The 12,562-nt window shown below is 56.9% G+C and overlaps 6 protein-coding genes across 6 annotated transcripts; 3 read left to right on the top strand and 3 right to left on the bottom strand.

Moving 5' to 3' along the window:
* Positions 1-383: 383 nt before the first annotated feature.
* HRG_02414 (PCI domain-containing protein) lies at positions 384-1,767 on the bottom strand (the record flags this gene model as incomplete). The annotated part of the gene is made up of 3 exons (XM_044860885.1): positions 384-1,390; positions 1,447-1,529; positions 1,586-1,767. The coding sequence occupies 3 exons, from the start codon at positions 1,765-1,767 to the stop codon at positions 384-386; spliced, it is 1,272 nt and encodes a 423-aa protein (XP_044724518.1).
* Positions 1,768-2,200: 433 nt separating this feature from the next.
* Positions 2,201-2,995, top strand: HRG_02415 (grpE domain-containing protein; the record flags this gene model as incomplete). The annotated part of the gene is made up of 2 exons (XM_044860886.1): positions 2,201-2,485; positions 2,552-2,995. The coding sequence occupies 2 exons, from the start codon at positions 2,201-2,203 to the stop codon at positions 2,993-2,995; spliced, it is 729 nt and encodes a 242-aa protein (XP_044724519.1).
* Positions 2,996-3,352: 357 nt separating this feature from the next.
* Positions 3,353-5,095, bottom strand: HRG_02416 (uncharacterized protein; the record flags this gene model as incomplete). The annotated part of the gene is made up of 5 exons (XM_044860887.1): positions 3,353-3,910; positions 3,993-4,144; positions 4,195-4,407; positions 4,460-4,496; positions 4,913-5,095. 5 exons carry the CDS (start codon positions 5,093-5,095, stop codon positions 3,353-3,355), a joined length of 1,143 nt encoding a protein of 380 aa, XP_044724520.1.
* Positions 5,096-5,736: 641 nt separating this feature from the next.
* HRG_02417 (ATPase family associated with various cellular activities (AAA) domain-containing protein) lies at positions 5,737-9,048 on the bottom strand (the record flags this gene model as incomplete). Its single annotated transcript, XM_044860888.1, has 7 exons — positions 5,737-6,028; positions 6,090-7,534; positions 7,589-8,498; positions 8,556-8,708; positions 8,760-8,801; positions 8,857-8,902; positions 8,952-9,048. 7 exons carry the CDS (start codon positions 9,046-9,048, stop codon positions 5,737-5,739), a joined length of 2,985 nt encoding a protein of 994 aa, XP_044724521.1.
* Positions 9,049-9,698: 650 nt separating this feature from the next.
* HRG_02418 (ribosomal protein l16p/L10e domain-containing protein) lies at positions 9,699-10,235 on the top strand (the record flags this gene model as incomplete). Its single annotated transcript, XM_044860889.1, has 3 exons — positions 9,699-9,797; positions 9,859-10,000; positions 10,051-10,235. 3 exons carry the CDS (start codon positions 9,699-9,701, stop codon positions 10,233-10,235), a joined length of 426 nt encoding a protein of 141 aa, XP_044724522.1.
* A 623-nt stretch (positions 10,236-10,858) lies between these two features.
* HRG_02419 (DNA polymerase III, delta subunit domain-containing protein) lies at positions 10,859-12,022 on the top strand (the record flags this gene model as incomplete). Its single annotated transcript, XM_044860890.1, has 4 exons — positions 10,859-10,945; positions 10,996-11,618; positions 11,674-11,782; positions 11,843-12,022. The coding sequence occupies 4 exons, from the start codon at positions 10,859-10,861 to the stop codon at positions 12,020-12,022; spliced, it is 999 nt and encodes a 332-aa protein (XP_044724523.1).
* Positions 12,023-12,562: the final 540 nt, after the last annotated feature.

Below are 12,562 nucleotides of genomic sequence, written 5' to 3' on the forward strand. Positions count from 1 at the left end.
GGATCTTCTGCTGTACCCCTGGTTCTCTTTCTCGTCATTCCCCAGCTGTGATATCTCGATTTTGGATCGACCAAAGACAGAAGCCCAAAAACGACGGACATGATTGGCGTTTCCCCGGGTTGCGAGGGCTTGTGCTTTCAAAGAGATACCACTCTAGTATCGTTGTCTTAGCCAGGATATCTGTTGGTGTGTTTCATGTCCTTCTCTTCTTCTGTAACTTGCATACGCCCTGAAAAGGGTCTTTCTTGGCAATACAATTGCACCAAAACAACAGGCGGCGGGCTTGCCTCGCGGATTCCAAGCCTCAGGCGGATCCTTCTTGAGTGCCTTATCTACAATTGTATGGTTACAAATACTTGATCTCGCTGCCCCGTTTCATCCTCCTATTCCAGCAGAGAGGCCTGGTTCGTGTAGAGGACATCCACCACGTTGCTCAGCTTGTCAATCGTTGCCAGGGCGGCGTCGTACGACTCGTCTCGCTGCGTCTCGTCAAAAATGATGAGGCAGCCGGCGCCCTGGTCCAAAACACCGATGATGACCTTGTCGAGGATCATCTGGGAAAGCTTGCGCTCCACCTGCTGAGTGTCAAGCCCAACCATTTTGGCAATGTGGTCGATCTCAACGCGCGAAAATGGCTCAATAACCTTGATAAGGTTCTGCTCCAGCATGGCGTCGTAGAGGCGTCGGAGGTGATTGCGGATGAAGGCGTCGCTGCCAAGCTCATAGCGGTACGACGACAGGGCGCGCTCATACTCCTCCAAGGAGCGGTTCGAGTGTGCGCGGGCTATGGCCTTCATGGCCTCGAGATTCTTGCCCGCGTACTTTACGGCCTGCTTCGAGGCCATGAGCTGGTTGACGTCGTCCACCAGGTTCAGCATGATTTTGCAGAGCAGCATGTACTGCAGGGCGGCCTGCGCCTTGACGCTTTCGTCGAGGCTGTGGTAGCCATCCAAGGCCTCGATAAAGTAAGAAAAGGCTGTGTTGAAGTCCTTGTCCTCGGCGTGGAGCATGCCGCTCTGCATGTCGAGGTTCGCCTGCAGCATGGGCGGGGTGTAGACGCTGGCGGCGCTTGTCCGGGCCGTCGTCAGGGCGGCGCGGGCCTTGGGGATGTTGCCGAGGGCGTGGTAGACACGCGACTCGAGCAGCTGGACCTCGACGAGACGGAGCTTGTCGTCGAGACGCTTGAGCTCGCGGAGGAGGCCGTTGATGAGGGTGAGGGCATCGTAGTAGGATTGCTTGGTCATGTAGAGGGCGACGAGGCGGACCTGGAGGTCCTGGCGCTGGAAAGCGCGACGCTCGGCCGTGGCCCATTCTATGCAGTCCTTTGTGATGAAGGCCTCGATGTCGGTGCTGTTGGGTATGTCCTTGAAGAGGTCGAGTAGTTGTCGAACTGGGCGGCTCGGGTTAGCCAAGCACGTTGAAGGGGGCGACATCGCGTATACGAACCGAGCTTGGACGATTTTGCCTTTGCAAACGACGAGAACACGGTGCGGCTCTCGCGCACCAGATTGACCAGCTCTTGTGTCTTCCTGTGAGCCGAGTCAGCTTTCCCTGTCTCCTGATTCGAGCGGCGGAGAGAGCGGACCTCTCGTCCCTGTAGAGCTCGCCGAGGCTTATCAAGGCCGACTCATATTCTCGGGTGGCGGCGTCGGAGGTGGCCTGCGGGGCGTGAGACGTGATGTCTTTGTAGACGGCCTCTGCCTTTCTGGGATCCGTCTTGGCCAGCTTCTGGGCCTCTTGGAGCCGGCTGGAGTCGCCCGCCGCCATTGTGGCTCGAAACGGAGGACGGGAGGGGGAAGTGAAGACAGGAGACGGCCGGTGAGGTAAATATGGGGGGTTGCTGCTGCTCTCGTCGTCGTTGTTGTGGTTGTGGTGATGGTTATGGTTCCTGTTGCGAGGGGGGATGGAGGTCTGTTCGTCTGCGAGCTCTCCCTCAGCCTCGCTGCTCTGCTGCTTCTCTAGGTAGCAGTCCAGAGCTCGCGTCAGCCACTGCCTTCGGAAAAACCGGAGCCCGGATGTGGCTCCCGGCCCCAGCTCGTCATCGGGCCATTGTTGATCCGCTTGAGTGCGTGCCGCCCGTAGCCGGCCCGGCGATGCAGCCATGAAATTTCATCGGAGCTGCTCTGACCGTGGCTACGAAATAGCTTGATTATACCCAGCGCAGACCCCAATTCTTCCTGCACAACAACATCCCTCCGCCATGTTGCGACAAGGCCTCTCTGCCTCGTCCCGGGCTCTGCGCTCGATACCCCGACTGGTGGCCAACGAGCCTCCTCTTCGCCCACAGCTGCAGACAGCTTCGCCCGCTTTCCTGCTGAGGCCGGCTCGCCCCGCCGCAACCAGATGGTACAGCGACGCCCAGGCCACACCAACCGAGGGCCAGAGTGACAAGGCCGAGGCCAAGGAGCAAGACGGCGCGGCTGATGCCGTGTCGGAGCTCAAGAAGGCGCTCGAGGCCAAGGAGAACGAGGCCAAGGAATGGAAGGTTCGCTCTTAACTCCTCCCACGCCGTCTGGCCCGGGCCCGTGATGCTTACAGGCCGGCGCAACAGGACAAGTGCCTTCGGACCGTGGCCGACTTCCGCAACCTCCAAGATCGCACTCAGCGCGAGGTCAAGACGGCTCGCGACTTCGCCATCCAGAGGTTCGCAAAGGACCTCGTCGACAGCGTCGACAACCTTGACCGCGCTCTGACCACGGTCCCGGCCAACAAGCTCACCACGCCCGACAAGAACGAGGACATCCAGGACCTTGTCAACCTCCACGAGGGCCTCAAGATGACCGAGACCATCCTCATGCAGACCCTCGCCAAGCACGGCCTCGAGCGGCTCGACCCCCAAGGCGACAAGTTCGACCCCAACGAGCACGAAGCCACCTTCATGGCTCCCCAGCCGGACAAAGACAACAACACCGTCTTCCACGTCCAGCAAAAGGGCTTCAAGCTCAACGGCCGCGTCCTGCGCGCCGCAAAGGTCGGCGTCGTCAAGAACAGCTAGAAATTCTGGGCATCATCATCCCGCGTCGTGTGCAAAGGAGAACGGTGCGCAAGGTCACGGCGTCAGCGAGTGTACTATTACAGGATCTTGGAGGCCGGCGTTGGGTCGAATGTATAATGCTCCTCTCATGATGTGCCTTTTCTTTTTCTTTTTATTGCATGGCAGGTGAGCAAAAGTCTTTGTACAAGTGCGGTTTGGACAGGGTGTATTCGTATACTTGTACATAAGATCACATCACCCAATCCTCCAACCAGAGATGGACGACACCAGTCGCACCTACATCATCGCACCTTGTGTGAGTCTGCGCTTTCATCGCAAACGCAGATCGAACCTCCAATCTCAGCTGGGACGGTCTCGTTACATCCAGTCTTCCTCGTCGCCAGACATGTCGGCGACAGCGTCTGCTTCCGCCTGCTGGCCCATCTCCACCACCCGCGCCTCAATCTCGTCCGGGTCAACGGCGTCGTCGAGGCCAACCGTGAGGGCCATCTGTTGCAGCGTGGCGCACACATGATCTTCCATGGCAAGCAAGTGGTCGAGCTCGGCCCAGTGTCTGCTGGCGTGGTACTCTGCCTCGTCAGCCTTGGCGGCCACGTCGCGGAGATGCTCCTCGACATGGCGGTAGATTTCCTCGCGGCGGCGCCTTCGCTGACGCCTCTCGCGTTGCCGCGCCTGCTGCTGCGCCTGCTGCTGCTGGATGACGCCAATGGCCGTGGCCACGGACTGGACCTGCGCGCTGCGCAGGGCGATGCGCTCCTGCGCCGCCCACTTCTCCTGGACGGCGCGCGTCACCGAGTATGTAGCGTCTTTGGCTCTCTGGTAGCGCAGACGGAGCTCCTCGTCGATGGCATCGGTGGGCACGCCATCGAAATGAGTCGGAGCGTCGTGTCTCGCGAGTGCGGCGCGGATGGCCTCCTAGACAATCTCGGTCAGTTTGCCATCGGCTGCAAGAGGGGGCCTTGAATGAAGAGCGCAAGTGTACATCGCTGAGGCATACGACTTGGCCAGGGCCGTCGAGCAGATCGTCGTCATCGCTATCAAGCTCTTGTCCCTCTGCGCCTGATTGTCGTCGGCCAGGACATTCTCTCCGGCCATTAGTGACCTCGACTTGGTATTGCCAGAGAGCTATCCTAAACGCGGCCCACGGATCTGTGCCTGTCAGCTCAAGCTTCTTAGCGATGCGGTGAATATGCACTGACCGAGAGGAGGGCAAAAGTCCTCAGCCTCTTCACCCTCACTACCCGGGCTAGTGGAGCGCGCAGACTGAGCATGAACATAGGGCCGAGGGTTCACGTTGGCCTCTTCGGCACGCCTCTGGCCATCAGAGACTTCAGTGGCCCAGAGTCTGAAGGTACAAGGGGAGATGCGGCCATCTTCCGGTTCTCCCTCGCCATCAGAGACTTCGTATTGCTCTGGTCCCGGTCAGCGGTCACATCTTCCCAACAGAGGGAGGTCCTGAGTTACCGGTCCAGACGACTGCTTCATCTTGGTCCGGGCCGTTCTAGAGCCCCGGACCAGAGAGACATTCAGGCTCAAACACATCCTCGGGCTGCTCCTCGAGGGAACGCAGGCTGCCTCCCCGTCCTTGATGAGTGTGGTGCTTGGCAGCCTCCGCAATGCGTTGTGGCTTTCCAGCAAGAGTATTGTCACTGCCTTGATATAACTTGCACGACGCGGAAGAGGCGAGCGGGTTGAGGTGTTCGTATGCAGGGCGCAGAATAGCAAATCGTTTCTCTCGTCCAGCAGCTTCAGCATTGGGAATTCGTTCCTCGGCGGATGCAGCCTCATGCGCAAGCAAACTTCAAGCTTGGTTAGCCATGATGGAAGCCAGCCGCAGGCACACACCAAGACTCACTGGTCGAGGTCACCGAGCAACTCATTGTCGTCTCCGCGCTGGCTCTTATTGGCCCAACGAACCAAGTTCGAATCTGCAATGTTTCCAGAACCTCGCATCGAGTTAAAGGCCGCAATCATCGACCTGGTCATCGACCATGCCTTGGGGCCCTTGGGCTTGGAACAGCCGGGGATTCGAGACCGCCCCTGGCTGCCGTCATGATGCGTGGCATCCTCGAGTTGGCTCGGAGCCATGGTCTTGCTCATTGCTGTCAGTGTAGTCCTCGTCGAGGCAATCCTCTTTGGGACGGCTGCTGTTTACCACGCGAGGCATAGACATTTTGCTTTTCAGAGGTAACCCAGAGTTGGAATGGATGTATTGGAGCTCATTGTCAGATTCCGTGCATCGCTTGTGGGTAAAGCAGCCGCGAGATAGTCAGCCAGGTGGTTGAGCTTTGGTGATGGTGGTGGAGAGACAAGATGTTTACGCGTCGAGGTAAATAAATATCCCAGGCAACGTGGCTCGCAGCTGGCAAGGGATCGATAAACAGCAAAGCTCGCCCATTGGCTTGCGTCTCGCAGCACCATGAGTCCAAGTAAACAGTTGAACCGTATCAAGGAGACGCCCCGGCAACGGCAGATCAGCCCAAATCACCAGACGATACCCTTCGCACGCTTCGCACCATCATCAACGTGGAGCCTTCTTAAAAAATGTCCGTAGCAAAGCAATTCGGCATTTAATTCTAGCAAACCCTGGACAGCATCGTCGTTCCGCAACGTGAAGTGCCGTTCTGCACCCATCAGCGGCTTCGGATCCATTTCGACGCAACGCTGCCCGATATCGAGTCTCGACAACGTCCAAGATCGGGCGCCTGAGTAGCCATATTTGAAGCTCCATTGCACCGGTATCATTTCTTTCCCTTCTTCGGCTTGCCACGCCCTTTGGGCTTGTCGTCATCGTTATCCGCTGGAGCCGCCTTGCCAGTCTTCTTTGCCGCTTTCTTGGCCTTAGGTTGCTTGATGTACTTGTCCTTGGTGAAGTCAACCTCGTCGTCATCAGCCTCCACCGGTTCAACAACCTCTGCGTCATCCTCCTCTTCAATCGCCTCCTCCAGATCAGGCGCCTCCTTGGCTTGCTTCTTCGGCACCATCACGTTGGACGCCTTGATGAAAGGGACCGGGTGGTTCATCGAATTGTACCTGTAAACCCGTTTAGTTCAGCGGCTCCAGCGAAAGAGCAACCAACAAGAGGGTTACCCACGTTCTGGTAAAGGCAGCCTTGGTCTTCGTCTCGATGCTGACCTCTTCCTCGGTCATCGGTCCGACCCCAAGCTCCTTGATGGCGTCAAAGTCCTCGCGGGTGAGATAGTAGCTATCCATCAGTTCGATAACATCTCCCACGCCGTCTGTCCCCTCCTTCTGCAGCCGGTTAACGAGCTGGTCCCAAAGCACTGGCATGTATTGCTGGCGAATCTCGTTGTGGTCGCCAGACGACTTGAGCCGCATGTGGGAGTGGATCTCTCGCACGTATCTGCCCAGCTTGCTGGTTTTGCTGAAGTTGCCGAGCCAGGAGGTGAAGTTGGACCCCATCAGCTGTCCGGCAATGAAGCTGGCTGGGCGAACCGTGCTGAAGACGGCGTGCGTTGGCATCAAACTCCAGTGTTGCTGCGGCCCGTGGATCATGCGGTCCACCAAATCGCCGTCACTGATGCTCTCGGCGGCTTGGTCAAACAGTTCGAGAGCCTTCAGTTTTTCCTCGCGCTTCGTATAACCCTTGCCGTTTAATGCCAGGGGCTTCGTTCGTAAGTAGTTTTCCTGGATCATGAGGAAGCTGAACTCGTGGTCGTTGAAGTACAACTCGATCTTGTCGTTCAGGGTTGACTTGCTTGTCGGCAAGAACAGACCACCGGCCAACATCTTCTGGCAGATATCCCAGGGCTTCAGGACAACGTGCTTCTCCCAAGCCTTTGTCATCGCCTTTCCTTGGTCGAAGCTCATGCTTGTCTGGTCGAGCTTTGCTGTCGAAATCATGTTGATGATTTGTCTAATGTCCTTGTTGCTGCCCTCGATCAATGCATCCACGACAGCGGGCGGTAGCTTCAGGCCTTCTCGGTGACAAATCGTCATGATGCGAGACCTGACCTGGTCGACAGTCGGACGATTAAATCTGACATCAAAGGCGACATGGTCAAAGGGCTTCATCTTGGGAAGCCTCCGTTCGTTGCAGATCAGAATCAGAGGCACTTCTGTCTTCTTGCACAATTTGGCCAGCGCGCCAACGCCACCGCGGTCACCAGCAGACATGCCGTCAACTTCATCCATGATGAGCACCAGTTTCTTCTTCGCGGCATCTACAGCCTTGCCGTCGCCTGCGAAATACCCCAGCAGCGATGTGTTGTTCATGACGTCGCTCACACCGGCTTCGACAAGCTTCTTGCTTCTTGCGTCGCTGGCGTTACTCTCCAAGACGTCGTAACCCTCCAACTTAGCGGCCAGGTGGGCAGCCGTGGTCTTCCCAATGCCGGGGGGACCAGAGACAATGATAGCTCGTTCGCCTCCCATGCCATCCGCTCCGCGCCTCTGGAAATTGTACTTTTTCGATTTCGGCCAGTTGCGGAGCCATGCCTGGATCTTCTCGACTTGCGCCTTGTTTCCGCAAATGTGGCTCAGTTGCGTAGGCGCATATTTCGACGTCAGCAGCAGGGCCTTCGGTGCCAGTGGATGCGCTGGTGCGTTCGTTGTGCCTCGAGAGGCAGCTGCCTTCCGAGCGGCCTTTGCTTCCTTGGCTTTCCTCGCCTTCTCCTCAGCTTCCAGTTCGGCCACCTGCTGCTTCACTTTCTCCTCGTCGGCCTTCTTCTTTTCCTGTGCCTTTTGCGCACCCTTGCCGGATCCTCCAAAGGCGGGAAGCTTTCGGATGAGGTCGAACAATCCGTGCTCGTCGATGGTTTTGATTCCATGTGATTGGATCTTGGCCAATTTGCTGGGGCCGGCGTCCTCCCCGAGAACGACAAAGCTCGTTTTGCTGCTTGGCTGGCCGACGACTTTGCCACCATATCGCTTCACAAGTGCCTGTCCTTCATCGCGACCTATTGTTTGCAACACGCCAGTAAAAACAAAGGACAGTCCGCTGAGGCACTCCTCCTGGCCTTCAGGGAGATCTGCCGTTTGCATTGGCTGTGCCGATGCGTTGCTTCCCCCCGCAGCAGCCTTCCTCCAGTCGAACTTTGCATTTGGATCCTTCGGGGGCGGCGTCGGCGCCCGGACAGTTGCTACGCTGTCGAGGATATTTTGTATGCCGCTATCCTCTGGCACGTCTGCTTTCTTTGTCCTCGGTGCTCGTGGTTTTGCCGCTGCTGGCTTCTTTCGTGGCAGGTCCTCCTCCTCGTCTGATTCTTGCTCTGGGGACTTTCGCTTCTTGCTCGATGTGCTTGCTTGGCTTTTCTTCTTCTCCTCCGATACTGTGCTTGCAGCTGGAGGACGTCCTCGGGAAGCAACGCGCTTGGGCTTTGGGAGCGTTTCTTCCTCAGATGCCTCCTCTTCATAGTCGTCATTCTTGCGCTTGCTGCGTCCTTTCACCTCGGCTGCAGCCATGTCATCACCATCTTCGTCCGCATCTTCCATGAACGCATCGTCATCATGGGCATTGTGCTTCTTGTACGACCTTGTCGCTCTTTTCTTGGAAGGGGAGTCACTGGGGGCAGGCGCCGCTGGTTTGGCAGCTGCTTGCTTGTTTCGTGGGCTCGAGCGCACTGGAGCTTCGGTTTTGACTTGAACTTTGGCTTCGGCTTTTCCCGGTGCATTGGATTTTGGTTTCTTGCTGTCCTTTGTCGAGGCAAAATAATCATCGGTGGATATCGCTACACCTTTAGGCTCCAAGTCCCTGTTCTTGTCAGCGGATTGTGGCAGCTCACATGTCCGAGGAAGTGACTACTTTTTCTTCTTGGAGACCCCTTTGGCTGCTGGATTTGCTTGTCTAGCAGAAAATCAGCGTCGGAACCGCGGCACATAAGCTGCTGTGGGTGACAAACCCGACAATTTCATCATCGTCACTGTCCTCGACAACCTTTCGACCCTCTGTATATGGTTTAGAAAATTCTCGTCCGATTGGATCAGCAGCACTCACTCGTCCGCTTCCCCTTGGGCGGCTCCTCGCTTTTGGCTGGAGCTGGTTTGGGCGCGGCACCACCTCGCGGCGTAAAGAACGACCGTATATCAGGCATTTTGACGAGAAAAAGTAATCATCCTCGACCTTCATATGCTGAATTTTGTCGAAATCGGAGCGCAGGAGGTCGCTCAGGGTCAAAAGATATGCTGCCGGGAGCAAATGTGGTTGAAGACAAGACGAAGAACCCGAAATAAGGTACCGAGTGACGTGCAATTGGCCTACGCGAAGCTGACGCGAGTTGCGTGACTTGAGCTAAAGTGATGTTGATCACGTGCCTCAATTTCCAGGCAGCAAGCTGGGGACAGGTAGATTTTCTGGAGCTCCACAACTGCTTCATCTGGACGAAGCTGGCACTGCCATCAAGCCGAGACAATGAGACCCGCGAGCTCTTGGCCATTAATCAGTGCCTTTCGAGGGCTGAGCATATGCAGCTCATCGCCGCTGCAAAGCCTAAAAACCCCGATACAACGACACACGAAGACTCTCGACACGGCGCGGCCACTCCAGAATGTGCGACTGTTCTCGACAACAGGGCCGGTCCTGGGATCATGGCTGGAGCCGAAAATGGACCGAAAGAGGAAGATGGCCAAGGGCCGAGCGCGTGTGGCCACGGGAGGCTCAGTGAAAGGAACAACTGTCATATGGGGAGACTGGGGTCTGAGGATGACTGACCACCACCGGAGAATCAGCGCCAAGCAATTGAAGATGGCCGAAGACACAATCAAGGTGCGGCTCCGCGGAGAAAAGTTCCGACTCTACAAGCGGAAATGCTGCAACGTCGGCGTGTACGTCAGCGGAAACGAGGTAAGGCCCGCTAGATCGCAGAGAAGGGACGATGGGCGCTGAGAGCTGACACTCGTCCCAGGTGCGAATGGGCAAAGGAAAAGGCTCTTTCGATCATTGGGCGACGAGGATGTCTGTGAACCAGGTTCTCTTTGAAGTCAGAGGACGGCTTCACGAGCAGGTCGTCAGAGATGCTTTTCGCCTGGCTGGAAATAAGCTGCCAGGTTGGTCTGCCCCGTCGGCCGGATGTCCTGTTTCCACTGACCAAGCGCAGGCCAATGGGGCTTTGTGAAGAAAGGTGATCCTCCAGTCGTGGGCATCACCAAGCTTGATGGCATCACACTGGAGGAGCTCAAGAGGCCAAGGAGACAGGTTGCCCCGGCGGCCCTAATCGAAGCGTCATCGCCAACCTCAGTCACCGAAGCGAGAAGCACGTCCGAAGCCTCCCGTTTGCCATGAAGTCCCACCTGGGCATGAAATGAGTGCATTATCGTCTCACGCTTGGACCAAGCCATGTCCTGGGGGACGATTGCCTTGGCGTGGATCTGCAAGGCCGATGTCGATAGGCGCTGAACAAGAGCCGGTCAGACGACTGATTTGGGAAGCGATGCGGACTTGGAGGTCATGTTTCATAGCGAGTGTGATTTGTACAACAAGGGTGTGATATTCACTCTGCACTTCTCGTCCATCTAGAGACTTAGGCGGCCAATGCGCACTCCATCCGAAGCTCCGACACCTTTAGGGATCACTAGCAGGCTCGTCTCGGCTACCGTAAGAGCGCTCTTGCAGAGCATGGCGAGGGCCTCGTCCGTCTACATCGTTCCTGCTGCACTCGACGCCGCCGAGAACAAACAATTGTTTAATTTCTGCTCAGTCAATTCAGCAACTCATTTTCCGAAGTGCGGCGGATCGAGGCATGCATACCTTACTCTTGAGCTCCCCACTCGAGGTACGAGGTACTTGGCCAGAAGAGTTTCCTCCGATGATCTCCCGCAATTAACGCGCCGACGCGTCTCACCGGGAACAGGGCGTACAACTTTGTTCATCTTCGCGTCTTGGGCCATCCGCCTCACCTCTTCAAAATGGCCCTCATCGTCGACAAGCACAGGCCCCGGTCAATCGAAGCCTTGAGCTATCATCATGAGTTGTCGGAGAGACTCCAATCGCTGGTAAGACGCGCTCGACTTTCTAGCACTGGAGAAAAGCTGACCTGGCTCAGGCGCAAAGCGGTGACTTTCCCCATCTTCTTGTGTACGGCCCCTCGGGTGCCGGCAAGAAGACCAGGGTAGTTGCAACGTTGAAGGAGCTGTATGGTCCCGGGGTGGAGAAGATCAAGGTCGACGCTCGCGTGTTCCAGACGACGAGTAATCGGAAGCTCGAGTTCAATATCGTCGCCTCCGTCTATCATCTCGAAATCACGCCGTCCGACGTGGGAAACTATGACAGGGTAGTGGTACAAGACCTGCTGAAGGAAGTCGCGCAGACGCAGCAGGTCGATCAGTCTGCCAAGCAGCGGTTCAAGGTGGTCGTGATCAACGAGGCGGATCAGCTCACGCGAGACGCGCAGGCCGCGCTGCGCCGGACCATGGAGAAGTACTCGCCCAACTTGCGGCTGATCCTTTTGGCAAACTCGACATCCAACATCATCGCGCCCATCCGCTCGAGAACACTGCTGGTCAGAGTCGCGGCGCCGACGCACGAAGAGATCTGCGACGTGCTGGCGCAATCGGCCAGAAAGGAGAACTGGGAGGTTCTTAAGGGCCTGCATGAGCGAATTGCGGTCGAGAGCGGAAGGAATCTGCGGAGGGCGCTTCTCATGTACGAGGCCGTCCATGCACAAAAGTAGGTGGCCGACGGCGTGCAAGCTGCGGGTGGCATTGACTAACACAGGCTGCAGCGACAAGGTGACCGAGAACACAGCCATCCCGCCTGCGGACTGGGAGGCTCTCATCGGGCAGATAGCAAAGGAAATCATGGAGGAGCACACCCCGGCGAGGATCCTGCAGGTGCGATCGAAGCTTTACGATCTCTTGTCTCATTGCATCCCCCCGACAACCATCCTGAAGACCCTGACATTCAAGCTGCTTGCCATGATTGACGATGGATTGAAGGGTGAGGTGGTTCAATGGTCCGCCTTCTACGAGCACCGAATCAGGACGGGAACCAAGGTGATTTTTCATCTCGAGGCATTTGTGGCCAAGTTCATGCGGATATTCGAGATGTACCTGATGAGCATGGATATGTAATGGGTCGGCTCGAGTGTAGAGTTGTTGGGCGTTCTTGGGGGTTCTGGTGCTTTTTAAACGGTCCAGCATGTCGGTCTGTGGCTGCGATGCGTACCTCTCGTCTGTCGGTTGATGGGACTAACGCCTCTTCTTGCTTTCCCCACGGACTTGTAGGATGTTACTCTTGGTCGGTAGCTTTACCATGCTGAACGCGGCGTTTCTTGCTTGCCGGCCATGTCTTTGCCGCCGAGTGGTGTGCATGTAGCACTCGGGCAAGACCGAAGCTGCATGTCTCGTTACGAAGAGTGTTTGGCGAGTGGCAATCGTGCCGCATGTACGTAGAGCAACCCGAAGACGGTGAGTGTCATGAGGCTGATTCGTGGACCCCACCACTGCCATGCCTATTCAGCCACTGTTCAGCTGGACGCGGGCTTCCCGAAGGCGGCGGCCTGTCGGCTACCCGGGACCTCGGGCCCGCTTCGGACGAGAGGATATCCCAACTCTCCCCTGTAAAAATTCTTCCCCCGTCAGAGCTGTTAGCGGCTCGCTAGCAGGGGGCCG

The sequence above is a fragment of the Hirsutella rhossiliensis genome, assembly GCF_020360975.1.
Source record: "Hirsutella rhossiliensis strain HR02 chromosome Unknown scaffold00002, whole genome shotgun sequence".
In the NCBI taxonomy this organism is placed as follows: domain Eukaryota; kingdom Fungi; phylum Ascomycota; class Sordariomycetes; order Hypocreales; family Ophiocordycipitaceae; genus Hirsutella; species Hirsutella rhossiliensis.